Genomic DNA, 24,605 nt, shown 5'->3' with positions numbered 1-24,605 from the left:
CTATTATCTGTCATTAATGATGACTGCCATACCAAATGTAAGGGTGTCCGTTACGATTGTGCACCCTGGTCGCTTACTTTTGATATGGTGTCTCAACAGGGTTTTCCAATTGAAAAAAATCAACAAGCAGCATTTTGATTTTGCGCCTGAGTGTAAGAAATGATCTATGAAGATTGTGTCTATTTAAGTGACATTTAACACGCAGCCATACTTTTTACGCACAGTTACGCACTGCCAACCAGCTGAGTTTTACCGTTTCAATCGTTTGTTTCTTCGTCTCCTTACTTTTGCAAAACACAGTTAAGTCCGTTTGATTGAAAAGGCAAAGAAAGTTTACACACGCACCAATTTGTATTCCCTGTGAATACCGGTAGCCTCGCGTGCGTGAGCGATAAAATCTCAAGTATATTAGCTCACGCGCATTGAGCAACATGTGTACACACTGCAACTGATGGGCAGTCGGCTGTTTCTTAGCAACCAAATCTTTTGCCCCTGTTGCTAAGTAACCACGTGCCACATACCTGCCTCATACCACGTCACCTTTACAACCCACATCATAGTACGCAGGTGTATTTTATGTGATGTAGTCTACGTGAAACGTAGACCAAACTGAACCCACATCTTGACCTATATGACCGTTGCCTAAAGTGATCTCATGTGGGGTGGTTTTAAAAGGCAAAGTGCAGGTTGAATTTCCCTTTTAGTCATTGTTTAAAAGTCCAAATAATAACCTTTTCAACTATGCTTTTTGTGTGGACAGTTTATTTGCCGTCGAATAGCCAATACCAAGTGAAGTGTATTAAGCCAAGGCTTAGCTTAAACACAACTATTACCATGCACACTGCCACTCGTCTTTGCTGCCTTTATGCCACCAACACAGAGGAGAGATGGCCTACCAGTCTGTGACGGCAGAAACCATGACAGTGAGTAAATGAGAAAGTCAAACGCGTATCTACAGACTGGACATTTTTATTGAAATACAGAGGTTACATCAGACTACAGTGACATATTGGCGTGAGGAGTGAGGGCAATGGTAGGCTAGAAGCTTGCGGATAAACATTTCAGATAACAACTTTACTACGTGCATTCTGTATTGCTGGTTGGTGTTTTTTTTTATAAAGTACTTAAAGAGGTTTGGGTGATATACAGCAACCTTTGGCCCCCATTAATAAAAGTTCCCCTTTAGCGATACCATTTACAAACTGAGGTAAAGAAACAACAAGGGACTTGATAGGAACAATGGACACTGCCTCCATGCAGGATCGCAGGCACGTAAGCAAGTATGGCAACGACATAAACCTCGTCACAAAGTACAACAGGTGGCTTATTGACCACCACTGGTCATTCATTTCAACTGTTTGATACACTTGAGCTTAATTCCCCGAGGTCTAGGGTGCATGGTTAATAATGGAGACGGCAGATGTCACACTGGAATGAACTCTTATTTATGATTAAAACCTAACACAGTTCAGTATGAGGACCTGGTACATAACGGGATTATAGCCCCAATGTTTGACTAAATACAAGCACACAACTTCTGGATTACAGGGTTATATTGTCTTTCATTAGTCATACAGATGTGTTATCTACAAACTACACTACATCACTGAACAGTTTCATAATGGGCTGACACTGGTGCTTAGATGGGATATGGGCACAATACCCTTTCTCCTGAGGAAAAAGCAAATGGTGGAGCCAGTGAGGAGATTGAACTGCCGGGTTAGGCACATACACATGGCCTTTCATTGATATTACGTTTCCTTTTTCCTCGCTGGGACAATATCTGGTGTGGGTTCGAATGGAACAGCCCCTACAGGTCCAGGGATTCGACATATTTGGATCAACGGCTGCAAATTGAATTTCAATAACAATCTCAAATATTAAAACACAATGCATTATACTGACTTGGAATCTAAATAAGGTGAAAACAGCATTACAGAATGGGCTACTACTCATTCCACACACACACACACACACACAATCAGTTCTGACACTAGAAACCAGTAAAGGGCCAATGGGGGGGATGGGAGTTATAGGAATGATATGGTAGCTGTGCTGTTGATAGCTGCAGTAGAGTGGGCAACTTCAAAAGGGGAGGAGAGGCATGAAATAATCAGCTGCACGTATCAATATATAAAAAACAAAACAATGGAATAGCGCAGACTCAAGCGTACGCAGAATATTTGCTACCATAAATAGTGGTTTGTGTAGTGGTTACGGAAACAGAATGCCATTGCATTAAAACCATAGCAACCAAACCATTTCTTGTTCCCTCGCCCTGCTCTTGCCTCTGAGCTGCCATTTTGGCTCAGAATATTTGGCCCCTCGTTTCCTTATTGAACAGTGAAATAGCTTCAACTGACCGGAGACGAGATAGGATCCATTAGCTCAGTTGTACAGAATTGGTGGAATGGTTAAGAAAAGTAGCAAATGTACTACCAAAGCAGGACAAACATTTTTTTAAATGAATCGGCACGGAGAAAATATGACGTACACTTTCAAACATCCGAAGTACATTTCAAAAAGGTAAAGCAACGAATGGTTTTTGTGAATATGAAAAACTGGCCTTCTGGGGAGGTGTTCACCGTCAATCACTTTTCACGACATTAAGACATTTAGTTTAGCATAGAATTGCTCACTCCCAGGACAGAGTTAAAATGTGGAGGGGGGAGGATGGAATGAAGGAGGGGGAACTATTTTGACGACGACGACACAAACGCTCAAAAGCTGCTGTTGCGTTTCCAGACGTGTGGAGTGGAAGGTGTTTGGACGGAGGGCAGGGCTGGGAGTGTTCAGTTCTTCAGGACTGCGTCGTAGACCTGGTAGACGTGCTGAGACACCTCTGGAGCTCTGCACTTCAGGGAAAGCTGTAACAGAGAAAAGATGAGAAGATGTGAGACAGCTAAATGGATAAACATGTCCCCAGGATAACGCGCTGGGATCAGACCGCCCCCCACCCCTCCCACATCTTCTCATGCATACCGAGCTCCTGAACGTAGCCCTATTACTTATTCTTGGAGCCTGTTTCAGCAGACTTAATATACCTCCCATTTCGAATCCATTCTCCCTACTGCTCGAAACGCAGCCCCTGCTGTGGTCACTGGTATTCATTTGTCTGAGGTGTCCGCCGACTAACTGGCCCCTCCAACATCTACACCTTGACCACTTACTGTCTTAATCCAAACATCTACCCGGGCTCTGCGCCAAGCCTTCGCCTAAGTGCATTATTTCATCAACTTAGCAATTTCAACCCAGCTGAAGCTGCTCATCCTCTCGTCATGTCGGAGTTCCGACGCCTCGTGGGACGCGTGTCATGGCTTGGTGGCGCAGCAGTACAACTAGGCAGTTCTTCTCATGAAGTTTCAATCGAAAACTTGAAAAATGTCAGGACGCCTGTTTGACAGAAAACGAGGACTGACAAATATTGGATACACGCTTTTTTCCTCTTCTTCGAAATACCGATGTAACGGGGGTAAGAACATTTGAATTGTTGACAGCTCAAAGCCTGATCTCAGGGACCAACGTAGAATGAATTATCCTGAGATAGGCTGGTCAGCTAAGCTAAAGGCCCTACCTCAGGATGGAGGAGCAGACATAATCAAGAGAGCGCCGAGGAGCAGGGACTGCAGGGCTGGGAAAGTGCTAACCTAGGGAGAACTTGAGGCAGCCAGACATGGAAGTTGACATGCCTGGAGTAGAAGCTACCGACAGGTTCCTAGCTTTCAGCAAAACGTTGCAAACCGATATTCCCAGCATCTTTAACAGCGGGCCGTAAACGGCGCTCTGTGTAATAGGATGTCGATCATTTGAGGCATTCTCCGTTTCTTTGTAGTAGAAATAGACGACGGCCACCAGGCTGAATTTCAGATTTCCTTCGACCGCCTCTGGCGTTTCTAGATCAAACTATGAAAAGAACTGCTTTCGAATTTCCAGAATACACTTGACCTTCATGCAGCTTTTTTTTGTGTGTGTGTGTAGGTGCATTTCCAACCCATTTTTTATTGGCCAGCCTGGAGACCGCTGGCACAGCAAATTGTCTGCTGCCATGGCTAGGCCATTACTCTCTTACAAGGACAGGCCCAATGAGCCTCTCTGTGATAAAAACCCTCCTTGAATCGCACAATAGCAACGTTGGGTTAACAGGATATAGCTCGGTGCGCGTGCAACGAAGGGAAAACAAATCTATACATTCCACGAAGCGTGTCTTGAGGAGACCCGCTGAGCTGGGCAGCAGGTGCTCCACACTTCATTTCAGTCGAGAAGGGGCCATGTCGGAAGAGTGCGGAGGGCCGCCCCACATGTTCTGGAGTCAAACGCCGTGTTCAAGCCCCCCCCGCGAAGGTCATCACGCAGCGAAAATGTTCCAACCGCAGGGCCGCAATACCCTTCGATTATCCTTCGTCTGACTTGCGAAGAGTCTCTTAAACTTGGACCATCCTTGGACCTTTTGCCCGTCACTTATATTCTGGGTGGCTTCCACGAGGAGTTGTAGACATGTCACCATGTCCACAACAAAGAATCGTCATAATTAGATCGGCATAACCTACACCCTGAGACCGGCGAGCAGGCTCCTAGTAACAGCTCCAGGTGAAGAACAAGAAAGGGGCTTATAAACCTCTCAAGGGTGCATCAGGCGTATGTCGGAGTGTCTGTGCGATGATAAAGAGCACAACACGTGACTCATTTGGCTCGCTTAACCTGGCACCTCCAAGGGAGGCACCTGCGGCTCATTCAGAGCTCTGGCCGACACCAAACACACGACTCCCTCTTCCAGCACACGCGTCCCTCACCGTGTAGTTGGGGTTGCCAGGTTGGATCCGGAGCTCGGCCAGGATCCAGATGCCGTTGGTGAGCTTCAGGGACTGGTACAGCATGTCCTGGCCCTCCACGTTCCTCTTGGCAATGGTGTAGATGTTATTGTTCTGCAGCTTCCCCGACACCGTGTCTGCAAAAGCCACATGCGACGTTGCGTCAGAACAAGCGGGAGGAACCGTTGTGCTCCGGAGGCTACTGCACGGCTCACAAAGGAAGGACGAGAGGTTCTCATACACACACACACACACACACTAACACACACACACAAAACAGAGGGGAGTTTGCTACTGACTTCTAGCTGTGAATAGCAGAAAAGAAACGGGGACTATTGAGTTCTGAGAAAAAGCGGTTGCTATTTTATAATGTGTTTTTTTCCAAAGAGCAATCTCTACAATCACAAATAGATGGTTTGTGGCATACACTAAATTGGGAGACAATACCGAAATAGATGGAAGATACACTTCATGTGAACTATGACTAGAAGAAATACTCTGGCTAATAGCTGCTTCTTCAATTACATTAGGCGTACTCTGTGGATGGCTTCATGTTTCCCATTCATTTCCCCAGACCTACATCATTGGCGTGCTCTTGCATTTCAGCCTGTCTGTGTATTTAAATGACATCTAATGTTATCTGTATTAGCCTGGCGAACAACTGCCGGGGAGGACAGGTCAGCCAACACATCTACATTAGAGTCATAAACTGACTATCACTGAGTCACTCAACCATGGTCTGGTCTATCAACCATCCATAACCATTATAAAACATGCTTAGCTCAGGTAGGCCTTTGAGGAATATGAGAATCGCTTGTAGTTAATCGTACGTGTACGATCCATACTGTCCCTCAAAAGTCCTTGTACTGGACAGAATCTGCCAAATAGCATGTCTAGGTAGGTTGACACTAATTCCTAGTTTGAAGAGGAGCCTACAGTCACAACTAGCCGAACTACAAGTACCACAAACACCGAGGGGCCGGACCAGTGCTTCCTGGGTCAACAACCCTGCCGTTGGAGCAACAGGGGTGTTTGAAATGGGGTCTGAAACAGGCTTTTCAGGCACGATGATGGAAGATGGGACTATGGAGGAGGTGAGGCTAAAAGCCTTGAAGGTGTCCTAAGACAGGCGTGCATGTGAATGGAGAGAAGCAAAAAGAAAAGGAGAATTATTCAAAAGGAGATTGACAGTGTGGGGAGGTGAAGTAAGTTCAACTCCCTGCAGTGTTAACAGGTGACTCATCTCGTTTTTGATTCCGTCTATATCCAAGACTAGCATACTGATGATTCTTATCCTATTCTGCATGTCAGGTTGACGGTATTTGGCGCCGAAAATGGCTGCCTAGGTAGGCTCTCCTGCCAAAGTAAATTCCTTGTCTGTGCAAACTTTCATGGCAAATAAACACCAAATCTGATTCTGATTATTTTTTGGCAAAACTGTTATATCACTAACGTGTTGATTGGTGGTATTGAACTGTGATTGATGACTTAATTCTCACCTCCAGGGTTGTACTCAATATAATCAAGATGTAGTCTGTTTTCTAATGATGCCATGCAACTGTTATTAAACATATATTTCCTACGTTTGCTTAGTATGCAGGATAACATATTCTGTAATACAAAATATGAAATATGCCACAACACTTCTCATGAGACATTCTTCACAGTAAAAGGAATCTAAAATGTGAAGGATTTTTTTTTTTTTTAGTTATGGTAATGCCCCCTTGAGGCAGAAAATAAACAAAGAAGCAGATATTGGAAGGTGAAGATTGCATAGAACATTGCTCCCTGCGCTAGACATAGAAAGACCTGGACGATTCTCTGTACAGAATTGCACTGACAGCCTTTGAGGCTATTTAAGATCCGCCTTTTCTAATTTTCTCACTGATGTCTTTCCAAGCATTGGAGAGTGAAACCTTCGATCTAACAGATTCATGACTGTGGTTCCTTAAGAAGTCTGAATGTGAAGGTAAATCAATATTGGGAAAAGGAAGGGGGGAATTTTCAGGTTGCATTGTTCACACTACTTCTATAAAAATGGAAGCAATATTGTTCTGTATTGTGTGTAGCTTTGTGCAACCATTCTGACACCTCCAAGTGTCACCAAGACACAAATTGATTATAGAATTTCAAACAAAGGAGGATTTTTCCTCAAATAATAAAAAAAAAGCGTCAGATCATGGCAAGAAAAAAACAGTGCAATACACACTCTGAGACTTCTCGTGTCTGCAATTATCCTCCTTTAGTACCAGAAGGTGAAAACGTAACACAAATAACCCCTTTACAAAAGCTCGTATTAACCTGATCCCCCATTCACAACTCAATTGGCACTGATTACCGCAGAATAAAAAGGAATGCACCCGCCACAAGGACGTCCACCTAGGAACAAAATGGACCTACCGGCGTTGAGGTGGCACTCCTTGATCTGATACTGCAGCTCGTTCTCGTTAGGGATGTCTTTCCAGGTGGCCAGGAACACTTGGCGCTCTGCAGCAGATGGACAGGGGAAGATTAGAGGTGCGACCGCGGTTCTCACGACCCCCTCCGGAGGGACGGGGGGCCCCCTCGATGCTCACGACCCCCTCCGGAGGAACGGGGGGCCCCCTCGATGCTCACGACCCCCTCCGGAGGAACGGGGGGCCCCCTCGATGCTCACGACCCCCTCCGGAGGAACGGGGGGCCCCCTCGATGCTCGCGACCCCCTCCGGAGGAACGGGGGGCCCCCTCGATGCTCGCGACCCCCTCCGGAGGAACGAGGGGCCCCCCTCGTCCGGGAACGGGACGCCGTACCGGCACGCGGGCAACTCACCCATTTTGCCGTCCTCCACGAAGAAGATGTTGAGAGGGATGAGCCCGCTGAAGTAGAAGACGTCAATGTTGTTTTTCACAGCCACCTGGGGGGGGCCAATAAAAAGAAGGAAGTGAGGCCCCAGACACACAGAGGAGACGTACAGTCTGCGAGTTTGACAGTTGGAACAACGTCTCAGGTGTTCTTAGGCACTCAGTGGTTTCACCACAGGGGGGACTTTCGTTGACGGGGCCGGACATTCTAACTGGAGAACTTTGAAGTGAGATGAGACTGAGTCTTGCTAAACATGTCTTGATAAATAAATCGGGAAAACGCTATGCAGGTGCCACAATGACCCAGGCTGTTGGTCGTGTCTGAGCCTGGCTAAATAGGTCAGAAAGCTAAACGTGTGCGTTTGTGAGAGAGAGTCTGCCACTGCTGGAGTCATGACGTGGCAATAATGTGGGAGGTGGACCCCAGCACCATCGGGGCTTGATGAGTACTGTGTCACAGCTGCACACCATGGGTACACAATGTGCACTGGGATTGGGCTTGTAAAGCATAGGACACATATTTACATCTCTCTCTCTCACACTCACTCACACACACACACACACACACACACACACATTTCAGAGAGAGCCTGAGGACCTCCCATGACCTACTTGTACGTTTGGTAACATTAGTCTCAAATTCTTGACGGACTACGCTTGTCGTAAAACGCGAGAGGACAAATCTGTTGACAAATAAACGTGTGTTTACCCTAGTAGCTGCCCATAACGGACATCTTTCACACAGAAATCCTTATAATGAGACTTTGACAATGAAGTTCAAGTCAACCCCAATACAATGTCTTGGAGTTCAAATCGTTTTCAGTGGCAAGTAGACACCCCCACACAGAGCGAGGAGAGCGATACAGCCTCGGGTCTGAATCGTCCAACCACGGTAAACATCCATGCAGCATTACCATTAACAACCTATCAGTATTCTCTTTTAAGTTTTTGTAACAATTGGGGGTCTCCATGGTAATTATACAACTGACAGAAACAAGAAAGTAATTAAAGTTAGAGGTGATTATACTGTCTGACAGCGAAAGGGGTTAGAGGCCGATATGACGTTATGACAAGCCGTGATCATCAGTTGATCAACATTCTGTTTTTAATACTGTCGTTAACTAACCAACCAAATCAAATTAAAGACATGAATCTCCAAGACAGCTACTGTCAGTATTGGTAGTCCACTACGTAAACAGTCAACTCTTCAACGTGTTTATAGACTGCACTGAAGGGAGCATTGCGTATTCAGATCAGGTGAGTAGTTCGGGTGTGCGTACACGCATCTCACAGTGCAGCACCAGGACTTGAGATAAGGACGCAGGCATAATGGCTGGCCCCCATCTGGTGCTGCTCTAAGTCACTGAACAGTGGAAATGAGCTGCCTGGAGATAAACATGAAACACGCTTTTCAACTCGGAAAGATGTCTTGAGATTAGCCATGATCTTTGCCTGCCCCCCCCCCCTCCCCATCTGTGTACGTCACAGAACTCCTGTTATGTGCTCCAGTTTTAAATACTTTTTTTTTTTTTCTTCAATATTAGAATGCTTGTTTTTTTTTTAGGTTAAGTGCCTTACTTCATCTTTAAAATATGCCACATGAGATTTAGCATAACTGCCTCATGGGTGTTTTTGAACAAAAATATGTGGCCTAAATTGCCAGATATATGCAGAAACTGAACAAATCAGAGTCAAACGAGTGTCGACAAAGACCCACTAAACAACTATTGTCACAAGAGATTAGAAAAGGGCCGAGGTCACGGAAATCAGTTCAACTTGCAAGTATTGATCGGTGCGCTGTAGTGGAGTACAGGCCGCACGTTTGAGTGAGAGCAGAGTGTGGAACAGTTTGTGTGGGGGCAGCGAAGTCTGGAGTGGATTTTCCAGCTGGTTGCTGCTCTCCCATGGTGGGAGTGCATTGGCTTCCAGGCTGTGTGCGCGGCCCGCTAACATGCCTTGCTGCCCTCGGCGTCTGTGTGGGACGACTCCCTCGGCTCGTTCATGCCTCAAAACCCCGTCTCCGAGTTAGTGGAGAGATAGTTCACATGCTCCCCCCCCCCCCCCACCTCCCCCCCAAAGCAGCCTGGGGGGGAGTGACGTCGTCTTCATTGTAAGGGCCTTTGGGCCAAAGCTACACAGAAGGGGGCTCAGTTCACACCCTCCACGAGAGCGTGAAATAACCACACCAGGCTTTGAAAGAAGAAGCCGGCGCACACGGCCAGCTCTGATGGGCGACTTTACCTGGAGGTTGTTGAGTGGATCCATCTTCATGACCGGCCCGATGGTGTTCAGAGGCAGGGAGACCTCGATGCTCTGGCTGGGCATCAGTGGAGTGTGAATGGCCAGGGGGGTGGTGGGGATCACTCCAAAGCTGCACGCATAAGGAACACGCATGACCTACATGGAAATGCTCCGGAAAAGGACCTTCATGTCTACCGCCCTCCCCATTGAAAGACCGATTCAGACAGTAAAAACACACTCCCCATCAAACATCGCACGGTTAAAGCTCGTACAGGTGGAGATGGCTTGTGTCGGGTGCGACATAGTCAACGAGAAAGTACGGTACAAGCTTTCAAGAGGATGCAATAGACAAATGATTGACTAGACTAGACGTGGCTAACGGCATCTTGTAAACAGAGTCGAGTGTTTGCGTGTCCTGTGCCTTGCCTATTCTTGTTGAACTGGATGGCAAAGTCGCTCATGTGCTGCAGGGCTTTGTTGGTGAAGGTCATGTCCATGTACATGTGGCCCTGGCGGCGAGAGAATGTTCCGGAGATCTCCAGCCCTTTGGCTTTCACTGCAGGCAGCCACACCTAAAGAAAACATATATGTTTAAAAAAAGACAAGGAAAAAGAATGCATGAATTTTAGACATGTAAACATATGCTACTAATATTATTTTTTATTAGGTATGCATTTAGGACCTTCCAAGTTTTTAGAAGGTGCCTTAAGTAAGAAATATTTCTGTCAAAATCAAGTTTAATTCCCTATAAACATGTTGCATCAGCTAATGAGGCCCTCTGAGAGTTGTTTAGCAACACATTTTTGGAGCAGCCCGTTCATTTCCTAACCTCCTAACCTCCCTAACATCTGGATTCGCAAGATCACAACCATGCAAAAATCCATCTTGCCAAGCGCCAACGTATCCGTTTGTGCCCAAATCACTGTGATTGGGACCACTCAGCGTCCTACGAGGAACTACGGGGAAGCTGTGGTTGAAGTTAGCCCGTGATGAGATGGTGATAGACAGATGGATCCATCCAATCACCTGCCAAGTATTGTTTGAAACATGTTTGGAAACTGTTTGGAACAGGGCAAAGACATTTTCCCAGATGGATATGTGTCAAACCATCTGGCAAGTCAGGTTACTACTTTCCAGCCAATAATGTTCAAGTATCCTGTTCCAGCCAATGATATCATGAATTGTATATAATGATGCAATATATATTAATGAGGGGGGCCTTCCTCCTTGTCTTATTTTGTGAAACCACTGTCAATCAAACTCGAGGACGAAAGCAGAGAAATTAAGACAAAAGTTGGGGATGCCGTTTCTCATGTTTGACATTATTTGATGTTACCCTATTGCAACTGTCAACCAGATATGATAAAGTACAGAACAGGCAGAGGAGCATGTGCTTCAGTCTGTAAGTAAACAATGCCTGGTTATTGACAGTTTTCTATATTATTCTATAGTTATAAACAGATTTGATATACGGTACAACAGTAATGCGTCCACTCAGCTTTTTTTGAGTATTGATCTATTCTTTTATACAGACATTACACTACGTTCCCTGCCAAGCACAGTCAGATTCATTTATATACTTTTATAAACATTGCTGCTAATGTGGATATTCTATTGTGTGTTACCATTGTTTCGTATTTTTTGTTGGCCTTTTTTAATGACGTGTTCTATAACTGCACATGGTGCTATGGTTATATGGGGAATGAAAGTCTTGAGAGCTGGTGTATCTGTACTCTATGTTCAGCTACCGCTAAGTAACAACACAGACAAACATCCCAGTATTAAAGCGGAACGCTACTGAATGCCCCATTTTGAAAGGGTTTGGAAGAGTCGGATGGAATCCTTAATAAGGGGCGGTGACTCATCTGACCCTCGTCTTCCGACTGCCACGTCATTCATCACCCTGTCACCGATGACGACTGAATTATATTTGGAAGTTGTTTTCAGAGGTTTTTTTTGTTTTTCCCCCCAGGAGTACTCACAGCTTTGGGAGACACGAAGCCTCCAGTGGTGTTGGCCATGCCCGTGGACAGCTCAAACAGGTCGCTGAGGCCGCTGCTGAGGGCCGCAGGAGCGGGCGTCGGGGACGGGGCAAACGTGTTGGGAACGGAGGAGGGGATGAAGTTCTGGCCCACCTACCATGCGCGCACACGCACGCACGCAAAGACAAGGCGTTAGAAAGGTCTTTGTCAAGTCTGTGACGAGACGGCGGTGAGCTTCCGCGACGGTAAGGAAAGAGGCGGTGAAGATTCAGGGTCATGGTTTCCCCATTCTTGACAGGTGCTTTTGGGAAGCTTACATTATTACCTATGACCCTGGCTGTCCACTTTTTCAACAGTTTGGTCACAAATGTACAGTCGTTCAACTTAAAAAACGATCATCCTTGAAGCTGGAATTCTGACTAGTTAGGCAAGCTTCAAAGTAATCACAATGCATTCATTGTTGGAAGAGAACGAGAATGATGTCCTTAGTCCCAAACGAGGTCCCAAATCCCACCTATGACTCCAGCAATTTTCAGTATCAGCAGACCAGAGGAGAAATGAAGACGTTTTCCCCTTCAGTGGCGAGCAAGGGTGAGAGCTTTTAGCAACAATCTGTGGTGGGTTAAGTGAGCAACTAGGAGCATGCAGCATGCAGGCAGACGGAAGAGGGCTCCACTTACTGCTGGACTTCCCCCAACACCTCCTCCCAGGTCTCCCCCGAGCTACAGGAGAGAGAGAGGGGAGAGGCCCCACATCCAGCACCCGCATCCACACACAGACAGACAGACAGACAGACAGAGACACAGAGAGGGGGAGATAAAGAAGTACTTAGCAATGGAGACCCACATAGCACCCATTTTAGCTCCTGGAAAAATGTTATCCTTTGTAGTTAACATGAAGATAAATGACACGATTAAATGGTTATTTAGACAGGAAGCCTAGCTTTGCCGACAGCCTCAGTCATGGGGAAGGTAAACCTTGCCCGAGAAGCTCATTGGGAAATATATTAGTGACATTTAGACGTGGAAACTTGGGGAAAGGTGTCACTCAGCAAGAAACATTACTAGCTTTAATGCACTGGAGTCTTTTCATCTAGTACAATGTTCCATTTCAAGATCAAAATATAAAAAGCTAGTTAAAAAGATTGAATGTGTCCATTGTAGTAAAGGAAAAAAGAAGACTCATAAGAACACATGACAATAAGGCTTTTAAAAGCAAAAATAATTTTCCATTGGTAATCTGGATGAATGGTTTCTTTTCATGATTACTTAGTGGCCAAAGTAATCATTGAACAATCAAATGTTTAATGAATTAAATAACTGAATTCCTAAATTCAACATTCAATAAATGGGTTGAATTGTCCATTACCACATAAATGAATAAAGATAATTATAATTTGGTTCCCAACAGTCCTTTAGAGTGAATGAATGATAAATGAAAAATATAGCAGTAGTTTTCATTATGGTTCAAGGATCTTACAAAAGGACAGTGGCTGTAGCTACCTGAATGTGTTCTGTTACCATAGGTGACGGGTATCTACTTCATTTCACATGCTATGTATTAAACTGGTCCCATATATTCATAATATTTGCATTGCATATGTAATGTCAACTTGTAAACATTATACAAATTCAACCGGAATTGTTGCTAACCTTCCTGCAGCAGTCAGAACAGAACTGTGGTGGTGATGCACTAAAATGATCAGCCATGACACTGGTTTGAATTTTTCAGCCTTGACGAGCCTTCCAGAACAAAATGGCAACATGAGACGCCCTAGACCCCGTTTCTGCCCACAAATGTAGGAAGTCCTTGTAAACAAGACTGTGCTGACCCTCTCTTCCCGGTCTGAGGGGGAGAGGTAGCCGGGTCGACTGAGCAATGAGTGACTCACCACACTGTCTGGCGCACCTCAAACCATCGACGTGTTCAACCGTTTGACATCCCCTCAACACAGCCTGGTCTCCCTTTGAGGAGCCTACTGGAAATGTTGTGGGAGAATACTTGATGCCCCAGCGTATACCCGACGGCAAGAGACAGAATGTCCCAGAATAACTCGGATAAGTTGCTTGAAGTGGAGATTTTCGCATCGACAATATTGCATTAGGGCTTCTTAGGAATGGCTTTAATAGGGACAGCAATGCTTGTTAACAAAGATATCCACTATAGGGCGCTTTATGATTTCCCCCAATTATTCTTGGCAACCTTCTTTTTTACCACATCGCTGTCATGTCCAGAAGAGATCCGAATGTGATGTTTACATTTAAAATAAACAAAGGATTGTAGTTTCATTTCCCTATTACTTTATACCATCGCAGACATGCTACGCCTAGTAAGGCAAGAAAAACGATAAAACAACTTTAAATGTCCCTAAAAGTGCTGTTGTAAGGGTGAACACTGCTGAACAACTGAAAACGGAAGGCGGATTTCACCGGAACCTCGAGTCCACGTCTTTGAGCTCAGCCTGCGTGTCTGGCTGACCTGGCCACTATCACCTCATCTAGAAGGTCAGCATTAATATTCAGCCTCAGGATGCTGAGTCAGCGAGTCCTTTTATGATGCATGAATCACTGCATCGCCCCCTTGCCCCTTCGGAGAGCAGCCGTGTACACTGTCTACGCATTGGCATGCAGCTTGTCAGACGAGCTGCCACTGGTCCTAAAGGCTTTGGGAAGTTGTCGCGCAGTAAAAGGAGATGTTCATCTGAAACATTTACATGAAGGCTTGAACGATTCAAATATGAATAAACACAGTGAGGACAGTCTGCTTTTGGTAGTCGAACCTGCTATTAAGTGAGAGCTATGACTGTGGATGTCTTCGAATGGATATGCCTAGTTTTACGTCAAAGGTTGTTTTTTTTTTTAAAGGAACCCTGGAGATCTCTACAGGTGTGATGACTTTAACAAGGGTTCAAAAGGGAAGGTTTCACTTTGCGCGAGGAGAACCAGAAGAGACAGCAGCACAGGCATTTCCCGCTACCCTCCCTGTTCCTCAAACAGAAAGGCAATTCCCCCTGAGCAATAGGCTGCAGAGTCCCCAAATCCAATTACAGAAAAGGAATGTCAGAATGTTACTGTTGAGTGGAAATGAATCGCTTTGTACCCCCCGAAAAAGAAGAAAAGAAAGATTGCAAATCGTTATTAAGCATGGGGAAAAAATGACAAGGGTGGATTTTAAAGGTTTCCTATTTGACAGTGCACTGCAATTTGAGCTAGTGTTTTCACATGATCCGATGATGATGATAGTTTTGAGTTTATAGAGGAATGGCTGTGAAGTGGTGCGGGAAGACAGGTTCATGTATTATTCAGTAAGATATTAAACTTGCATCCCAGGATGCAAAGGTTTAATCTGATACGGTGCTTCTAGTCCGGTTCACTTATCATCAAGAGATGCAACAATGCAAAGTGTTCATCGGAGAGTCAGTTATGACAAGAAGGTCGATGGAGAAACCGGACAATGGCATTTTTGTATCGCTCACCATGAACTTCCCAATGTCATTAACTATCTTCTACTGTGCCTCAAAAAGGTCTGTTTGAATATGCTGAACAATGCCGTTTGCTTGGTTTGGGAGAAGGTCACGGTGCCCTTTGACATCAGCAGCTCGAATATCTAACGACAGACCACAGAGCCACACAGTTCACGGCTGTTGGGCTTTCATTAAGTCGTTTTGATTCCTCTAATTGCTTGAACAGCCTAAGAGAGGCCTGCTGATACCGTTCAATCTCATCTGTAATTACTCAGCAAACATTTAACATTCCATGTAGCGACATGGTGGAAAGACATCCCGTTAATCGGAAGCTCCAGCTGGATTTAAATCGTCGCCAGTTTAATGACAGTCCAATTAACAATTAATTGGAACCTTTGATAATTCTGGAGGGCCAAGGAAGGTCAGGTGAGAAGAGGTGCCGCCACGCTTCATTGGACTTGAAAGAGGAGCCTTAAATGAATAGATGGATATAGTCTACCCTTCAAATAAATCAAAGGAATATCGTCAGACTTTACGGTCAAATTAAGGGTGTTCATTTCATTGCGAGTTTTTCATAGCCACAACCCTTAGGTTACATGAGTTGCTTTGAATTTTGCAACCCATGGTCATCACCAAACTCACAATTAACGGTTCTTAGCTACACTTTTGGATATAGATACATATATATATGATACCGTTAATTGATGATACTGTAAATTGATGATACCGTTATATATATAATATAGATATATATATATAGATATAACCATAGGGTGATGTTGAAGCTGGAGCGAGTCAGGGAACATTTGGTTCTTATCAGTGAAACAACAGATGTGACTGGGCCTGCAGGCAAGGCTTTTGAAAGCACCAGTGGCTAATATAATTAAAAATACATCATCCCCCCCCCCCCCCCCGCCAAAACCAGAAAGACATTAGAGTATTATTATACAGCATCTCTCCTCCCTAAACAGCAGCCTGTTACTTATTGCAAAATCTAAGATGTGCGTGTGAGCTGCTACAAAAGAAAAATATAGAAAATATTTCACGCGCAGTATTTACAACAACAAACCAGAAACGGAGGCTTCCGCGAAAATGTGAAGGGGGAAAAAAAAACGCAAATTCATCCACTTTCCATGAAAGCCAGTGTGACGTGCTCTCTTGCCTTGCCAGCGTGCCTCCTTCGGAGCAGATCAATCAGGCGCATCAGTCGCCTCAACTGACAGACTGGAGGTCTGGGTGGCGCAGCCCGGCACAGATCGCCAGCGAGGGTTAGAAGGGGCGCCACATCATCACAGCTCAACGCTTGTCTTGAACTCACAAGACGAGAACTGACAAACAGGGACCAGACAAGACAATCTCCTCTGCTGCGTGGGATAAGAGGGATGGGGGGGGGGGGGGCGGGGGGGGGGCAGGGGGGAGGTGGAGGGGGGGGGAATTCTCTGTATTTAATCGAAGATGTCTCGAGAGGTTGTTGTTACAGCAGTCATTTGGCTTCGAGAGGGCACTGCATTGAAAAGCAATTTTCGGCGTCCTCGGTGCACGCCCCAAACGCCACCGAGAGTGGCCGTTGACGGGGGCGACGGCGGGAAGCCTGGCATGAGGTGGCCGGACGACAGCTCCTGGGAGACGTGGACGTGGCTTGTTTGAGGCGGCCGGGGTGATAGCTGAACCGAAATGAATCCATCACGCGGTCCACAACTGGCATGTCTGCAGCCATATTTAGATATCTGACCGAGAGGTCGATGATGGAGCGGCGCTTCCCATTTCTGAAGCGGCCTTTGGGTAAGGTTGCACATGCAGTACATGAAGATGAAGCGTTTGACACGCCCCCTAATGAGGTTCTGAAGGGTAAGTGATCTTTGATACCTTTATAGGGGTGAGCCACGATAGGGTGGGTGCACTTTGTGCAACGCAACGAGCAACTTCAAAAGGTCACCAGACTTCCGTTGGCATTTTTACGGGTGAGGAGTTGACATAGTCAGTGAATGCGAGATGTGTGGTACACAGTTTGTAGGCCTATCTGTTGGTTGAGGGCCGAGGCTTGACTATATCCCTAGCTTCTAAAAACAAATAAAGCGGGTGGAGAATGATCAACAGTCTCAGGGGGGAAAAAAGTTATTGGCAACGGGTTGCCTAAATACAACTGTAGCATGCCAATTCAGTCTCACAAGCCAACAGAGTCCTTTTATTGATTTAGAACTCTTCAGAAAGTCCTTCCCCATTCGGAGGTTTGTGTCTACAAGATCGATAGGAAACCACTCTGATAATACGTCTAATCGAGGGTAAAATAAAACTCTGGATTACAATTTGAAGAGTGCCATCTCATCGATTATTCACGGGTTGAATTTCGGAACGGCCTGTGTGACTGACGGCGTGTGCGTGTCTCCGTTCATTTGCGGATGCCAGGGACGATCGTTAGCGTTAGTCATAGTGTCGTTTGTCGGGAACGCAAGTGTGGGTTCGTGTCTGTCTGGGGGGGGGGGCCCTAAGTCACTCACCAGGCTGTCCAGTCCCCCTCCCAGAAGATCCACAGCCCCCATCTGCATGGAGGACACCTGGGGAACGTTGACGGGGGGCCCCAGGTCCAGGTTGAGCAGGTCCCCGAGGAGGTCTCCCTGGGAGGGGATGACCTGGGTCTGGTCCTGGGGGGGCGCCGGGCCCGCGCTCACGGGGCTCTCGCCTGTGTCGATGCTGGAGGCAGGAGACAGGATGGGAAAGCAACGTTGGCAGGGCGGCCAACCACGCCACGCTGTGGCACTGAGGCTACTGAGGCTACTGAGCCAGAACCAAAAACGACCCAAAGCCCATGAAGGCTTCACAAGACAGGCGGCTCACCATGGGGCCTTACGTTCACAGAGGGTTAGGGTTCCATTCTCTTAGGGGGTTAGATCCAACAGTATTATACAGGAAACACAACCATTTGAGCCCCCGAAAATCCACACAAATATAACATTCCAGTCGCGTGTGTGTGCGTGTGTCTCTCTCTCTCTTTCTCAGCGCGCCCCTCCAGCCCTACCTGCCGTGCTGGATGGGCAGGTGTTTGCGGTGGATGCCGTGGCTGCCCTCCACGAAGGCGTTGGGGGGCTTGTGGTAGACGGAGGCCAGGGAGCCGATGTGGCAGATGAGCTCGTCCAGCAGGGTGGGCTCGATCAGGTCCGTCTCCTCCGAGATCAGGGGCTTCTCCGACAGCACCACCTCCTTGGCCGTCACGGGGTCGGTGGAGAGCAGGCGCCAGTAGATGTAGCCTCGGTCGCGCAGGTCGGGGTTGTCCGAATCCTGGGGTCAAACATTGACGAAAACCCCCACCCCCCCAAAAAAGACGATGAGGCGAAATATGAAAACACATTTGAGGTAAAAAAAACTGAGTGGTGAGCTTGTGTGAGGTCAAAGTGAGGTCCCTACGTGTCCCCCCCGTCTTGCCGTCGTGGCGTGCCCCGCTCACCTGCGTAGCCAGACTTAGAACCTGCTGCACCAGCTCCTGAGTCTCCGATGGCTTCTTGAGGAACAGCTTGACGATGGCGGTCAGCAAGGTGAGCTGGACCTGAAAGGCAGGCCCCCCCCAAAAAAGAAATGATTTGACCAACCCCTGTCGAACAAATCTGGTAACATGGTTGGCCCTCGGAGCTCTTGCGCGTTAAAAGTATGCGATCGAAAGGCGAGACCGAGGGCCAACCTGTAAGCCTTTACGGACACAGGTACTGCAACGGAGACAAATGTCTTCATTCCCCTGGCCTCAAATCCCCCTAAAAAAGCCTCGAACACACTCCGAGAGCCACATCGTTTCCCTGCCCGCACGCGGACGCGCGGGGCTACCGGCACGGTCGGGAGGCGACAGACCTGGGTGCTCTCGTCGTGGAAGCCCTCCAGGAAGCTCTCCAGCAGCTCGTCGGCGTTGTCGATCCTCTCGGCGTACTCGCCCACGATCCAGATCATGGCGGCGCGCGCGTCCGGTTCGTCCAGGGAGTCCAGGTTCTCACAGAGCGTGGCGATGATGCTCTCGTACCTGAGGGAGGGAGGGAGGGAGGGAGGGGCGGGGGAGAGAGGGTAGGTGCATCATCCGGCTTGTGTCATCATGCGCTTACCGTAGTGTGAATACGCTGTCGGCGGGGAGACCGAGACAGGCCTGAAGGGGTTTGGGGCAGCGCAGTCAACGGGTTACCGTGTGAAAAGCCCAAGTCGATACCGCCGAAGGAATTCAGTCCGTTCATTTCTAAACACATCCTAATCTTTTGCAAGCCTAAGGCCGACCCATGGCAGCAAGCAAGAAATGACAACATGCCTCGGGTGATGTCACGTACTTGTTGGGGTACTTGCGGAAGATGTCCCTGATGACCACGATTGCCTCCTGGACAACGTAGTTGACCTTGGTCTGGATCAGGTCCAGCAGCGTGCTGACACAGCGCTCGGCAGATTGCTGTGAGGGGACAGGGGCCCGGGGACCACAGTAAACTGATTGTATGCATACCGGAGGATATGGGCAAAACGGATACATCACCGTGCAACGTCATCATGCGTGTCTTTAATTGTGTCATGACTGTTTCACGCCGTTTCCGAGTGACTCATTCTGATAGGTGGGTTTCATTGATTTAACCAGACTTCACACAAAAAACATGTCCTCCATTCGTCCTCTGATGCTAGACTGGAACAGCGGACTGAAGCGGGAGGAAGGTGCTCGGGTGGGGCATGAAGATGGAGGGGGACTTTTTGATCTCTGTTGGTGTGGGACGGCAGGGGCATTGTCCTGGCCTGCGAGGCCGTCTGTGCTGGTGGTCATTACCTCCACTTTGATGGCACAGCGCCCGATGGCCCTCACCGCCTTCCGCACAAAGTCGACGTCCACCTCTGTGGCGTACTCCTTCAGCTCGGCCAGGACCTGGGGAGAGCGGGGCACGTTCCGGAATCAGAGGACACATTCATGTTGGGCATGCATGCCCAAACAGGCCCGGCACGCGGCAACAGAATCTTTATCAGCGAGTGGAAACAAACCGTCTCGTTCACAGGTCTGAGGATTCATAGCGGTTTCCGTAAACAGACCCGTGCAATAACGACAAGCCTCGCCCAATCCTCCTGCCAACCCAGCCCCCAGTCAGTTTCCTGTACGGACTTCTCGAGATAAGCTTGTGATTGTCCGGGATTGGCAAGAATGGCAGCTTCACTGGCCTTGGAGGGATTTACTGCGGGCTAGTCTGGGCTTGCCTGACCTGTCAAACACTGGCTGTAAATACGGAGACCAGCCTCTCAGACACTGGCTGTCTCGAACATGTTCACTTCAGACACCACGTCTGACAGCACATCAATCCGCTCGAGCAAGCAGTGGATCGGGAATGACTCACTGGAATGTGTCGACATCGGAACTGACACTTCAAAGAGGAGGCTTTTGGAAATAACATTCAGGATTCAGGTGCAAATCCTGTTCTTCATTTGGGCAAGCTTTAGCACATCCTGCATAGCCCAAACCATGTCAATAGACGAATACAGGAAGTTTACACTGAAATGAACTGAATACTAAACAGAGGGTCAGGAGGGTCAACAATGGCCAGGTGTTAGGGGCATGCATGTACTGGACAGGGATTTCCTAATGTCAGTACCTGGGCAATGTTAGCCTGGGAGGCCAGGCGAATCATGATGTCCAGTTTCTCCAGTTTGACGTAGATGGGGTCGTTGTACTTGACAAAGAACACCTTGATCTCCTGCTTCAAGATCTCAGGCCTGGATGGAGAGAGACGGAGGGGGAGAGAGAGAGAGAGAGAGAGAGAGAGAGAGAGAGAGAGAGAGAGAGAGAGAGAGGGGGGAGAGACAGAGAGAGAGAGAGAGAGAGAGAGAGAGAGAGAGAGAGAGAGAGAGAGAGAGAGAGAGAGAGAGAGAGAGAGAGAGAGAGAGAGAGAGAGAGGAGAGGAGAGAGAGAGAGAGAGAGAGAGAGAGAGATGGGAGAATGAGATGGAAGCCGCGACACGTCAAAGGGAATATTGAGTGACAGTGACCTGATCTGAACCCAGACAGCTCACAGTGGGGGGTGGCGGGGGGTGGAAACTGTAGTAAGGGAAATGCTGTCACCTACTGGCTATGTAGCATAAAGTACATTCGGACCATAATGTTGCAATGTCTACCTGACTACCACATATCTGAACAAAGGAGTGGTTACTGTTTAACAAGGGAGTACAACACTGAGTAGGATGCATACGCGTCAAGTTTTGAAATCGTTAACAGGGGACAGTCGAGTTCCTCTCAGCGTGTAACTCATCTGAACGGATTCAAGGGCGCGAGTGCTCGGGAGAAAAAAAGTCGCGGGGGGGTTCGATCGCACCTTTTCTGGACGATGAGGTTGATGTTGCGCAGGGCCACGTACTGGACCTCGGGCTCCCCCGACAGCAGGGTGACCAGCGGCGGGGACAGCTTCTTCAGCAGGGTGTTGTAGTAGTCCGAGTCCTTGGGCAGCAGCTCCAGGAACTTCATCAGCACCTTGACGGCCGACAGCACCACGGCCGAGTTGGCGTGCGAGAGACGCGGGGTGACGCGTTCGCAGATGCTGGAGGGGGGGGGGGGGGGGGGAGGGGCAGAAAGGAGGCAGATTTCAGAGAAAGGTTGAGGTAGGTTAGGTACCTTAAAAGGGGAGACGAGGGTACGTTTCTTACAACCTAAAGGAATTGCAGACGGGGGACACACGCGGGTCGTGCATAGGCGCCCTGTCAAATCAAACGCACACAAAAACCTAAGGCCCACGTGCTCCACGTGTCCAGAACCGCAAATATCCAAGCTCATGAATGATCAACCCCCGCGTGACGGCTTCAGATTCTGGCAAACCGTTAAACACCGGGCACCCGCCAACACAAGACGCACACCCTACGCTCTCTCACCTCTGGGCTTCTCGCTCGTCCTTGGGGCTGTAGTTGGACAGGCAGTCCAGGATGAAGATCTGGCCCCACTCTGTGCACTCGTTGAGGGCCGTCAACAGCTTGTTGATGTTCTGGGGGTTCAGGTCCAGCAGGTTGCTGTTGGGGTGCGACTCGCTGATCTCAGAGAGAGCTGCGACGGCGTTGGCCACCACCTGGAGAGTACAGGGGAGGTGGGTTCGGTTACTCACCTGGTACTAGCGGCTGGCTTCTAGGGCTTTCTGGGTTAACTAGTGTTATTTCCGACTGTTAAAACAGTGATGTCGAGGGGCGCCCCGGGTAGCCTACATGGTGTGAGCTGAGGCCTTACCACAGCGGCCTGGGTTCGAACCCGGCCTGGTCCCTTTCCTGCATGTCTCTCCCCCCCCCCCCCCCCCCTCCTGCATGTCTCTCTCTTTGCCTTTCCTGCCACACTTTACTTAAAAAATGTCCTATGAAAAAATAAATATACAGACAAAAAAAAAAAAAAAAAAAAAGAGAAAAAAAGTGACGTCTGCTCACCATGGGGTTGGAGTCGGCGATGAGGTCCCTGAGGGAGTCCAGGAAGCCCTGGTCCTCCACCATCTGGGCGTTGATGTCGTGGAGCTTGGCCACGCACACGGCCGCCGTCTTCCTCACGTAGGGGTCCTCGTCCTTCAGACACTTCCTCAGCGGCTCGCACAGGTACTCCGTGATCTTGTCCACGCGGATGCAGCCCATGGTGCGCACGGCCAGGGCTCGGATCAGGGGGTTGGGGTCCTCGCAGTCCTGAGGTGGAGCAGGGGGGGGGGACGGGCCGCGGGGAGAATCGAATTTAGATGTTGGTCTATTTCACATCGTGTTATGGTTGGAATACTGTGTGGGCAAGAGTGATGGCAGAAGGCCAAAGGGCGTCACAAGAGAGTGACAGTGGCACAAAACAGTTCAATGTCAATTCAAGTAGTGACTGAAATCAAATGTTGACAAAAATGGGACATTCAAACGTGATATCCGTGGACCTCAAAGTGACAAAAGGCGAAGAAAGGTGTCCTGCCTTTACAAAGCTGTTGACAGCCATGATGGCCATGTCTGGCTGGCTCTTAGCGTAGTTCATCAGGTACAGGTAGACAAGCTTCTTCAGCTCCAGGTTGTCTGTCTGCATGCAGTTCACCACGTCTGGGAACAGGGAGCTGGGAGAGAGACGTGTGTGTAGAAAAGAGTCAACAGAAACATTTGAAGAAAAAAAAAAAAAAAAAAACACTGCATAATAATATCCCAAAGCAAATGTGACACCAAAAGGATCTTGACCGCTCATATATGTAAACATTTGACGGGGCTAACCATGAACACAGTGGTGATAAGAGCTGCTGCAGAAGATATGCAAAGTGAGATGCTATACCTGACGTCTTTGCCCACAGTCATGGCAGCAATGACCTTCTTCACGGCCTCCTTCCTCTTCTCTTTCTTCTCATTGTTCAGCTCAGCTTTCAGCTCAAAGATCTCCCCTGTAAGTGGACCCAGGTGCAGCGTTAACCGCAGCCCAGTACATCCAGCTCAATGCACGCAGCAATGCTATTATCAGTAAGCCTGCACTCGCGTTAAGAAATTTCCACGGCCTTTGCACCTACTTTCGTGCAAATTAAATCGTGTGGACTCACCTTTTTTGTTGGTTGTAAAATATTTGGAGTCAGTCATCGTTGCAGTTTTTCAAATCTGAAATGAATATTTTCATTATGTTTTAACGAGAACACAGGAAAAGAACTACCTATATGGCAATGTTACACATAATTAAGATCTTAAACAAGGAACTGGACTCGAACTTCTCATGAAGCCATGTTTTACAGAACACATGACATATGATTACTTTAATTATTTTAAGAATATGCATTTGGAGGACATTGCGATGCCATCTTAAAAGTCACGACATCATATCAGCATCACTTTCACTGAAGAGCGACTGGCTAACATATAGAGCTAGCAGTTTTTATGGTTTCATTCAAACACAACATAGATATTTCGATAACATTCGACCTGAAATTCCTTACTAGGCTGTGACACCAAAACAGCAGCCAGTGGCAGTGGACAAGGGGGAAATCTGTCTGGCTAGCTAGCTCTAGTACTAGTAGTAGCAGATCTAGTGCTACTGGCTAACTATCTGGTTGGTGTACAGGCGGCCAAAGCGGCCTCTGTCAGTGCTTGTGACATAGTAGCTAACGTAAGGCTATTTTATGATATATTCCCTAACACAAGTCACTTTAAAATGAGATAGCTACATACTTGGTTTGATGTTATGTCAAGGACAAAATCCGACAGGGCGGTGAACGACGGTCTTCGCTAACAAGCAACCAACTGCTGAGTTATTTTGCCTGCTTTGCTGCAGCAGAGGTTTAGCTAGGTAGCCGTGGAAAGATGGAGAAGCCCG

The 24,605-nt window shown here is 47.7% G+C and overlaps 1 protein-coding gene across 3 annotated transcripts; it reads right to left on the bottom strand.

Annotated features, from left to right (window-relative positions):
- Positions 1–953: 953 nt before the first annotated feature.
- On the bottom strand, positions 954–24,598 carry ap2b1 (adaptor related protein complex 2 subunit beta 1). Of its 3 annotated transcripts, XM_084697781.1 has the most exons (22): positions 24,461–24,598; positions 23,842–23,896; positions 23,583–23,688; positions 23,238–23,373; positions 22,727–22,972; positions 22,190–22,380; positions 21,640–21,861; positions 20,924–21,044; positions 20,113–20,208; positions 19,634–19,749; positions 19,173–19,338; positions 18,778–18,876; positions 18,352–18,611; positions 17,834–18,026; positions 12,553–12,594; positions 11,873–12,025; positions 10,317–10,462; positions 9,891–10,020; positions 7,618–7,702; positions 7,209–7,295; positions 4,791–4,945; positions 954–2,867 (listed from the first exon to the last, which is right to left on the bottom strand). In XM_084697781.1, the coding sequence occupies exons 2-22, from the start codon at positions 23,876–23,878 to the stop codon at positions 2,793–2,795; spliced, it is 2,862 nt and encodes a 953-aa protein (XP_084553907.1). In that variant the 5' UTR covers positions 23,879–23,896; positions 24,461–24,598; the 3' UTR covers positions 954–2,792. The 3 variants fall into 3 exon arrangements, with proteins under 3 accessions (XP_084553907.1, XP_084553908.1, XP_084553909.1); XM_084697782.1 differs by lacking the exon at positions 12,553–12,594; XM_084697783.1 differs by lacking the exons at positions 11,873–12,025; positions 12,553–12,594.
- Between the last annotated feature and the right edge of the window lie 7 nt (positions 24,599–24,605).

Source organism: Hypomesus nipponensis, chromosome 5 (genome assembly GCF_054491055.1).
Source record: "Hypomesus nipponensis isolate SF chromosome 5, ASM5449105v1, whole genome shotgun sequence".
Classification (NCBI taxonomy): Eukaryota; Metazoa; Chordata; class Actinopteri; order Osmeriformes; family Osmeridae; genus Hypomesus; species Hypomesus nipponensis.
Note: the sequence above shows the minus strand (reverse complement) of the source record. Positions and strands in the feature narration are given on the sequence as shown.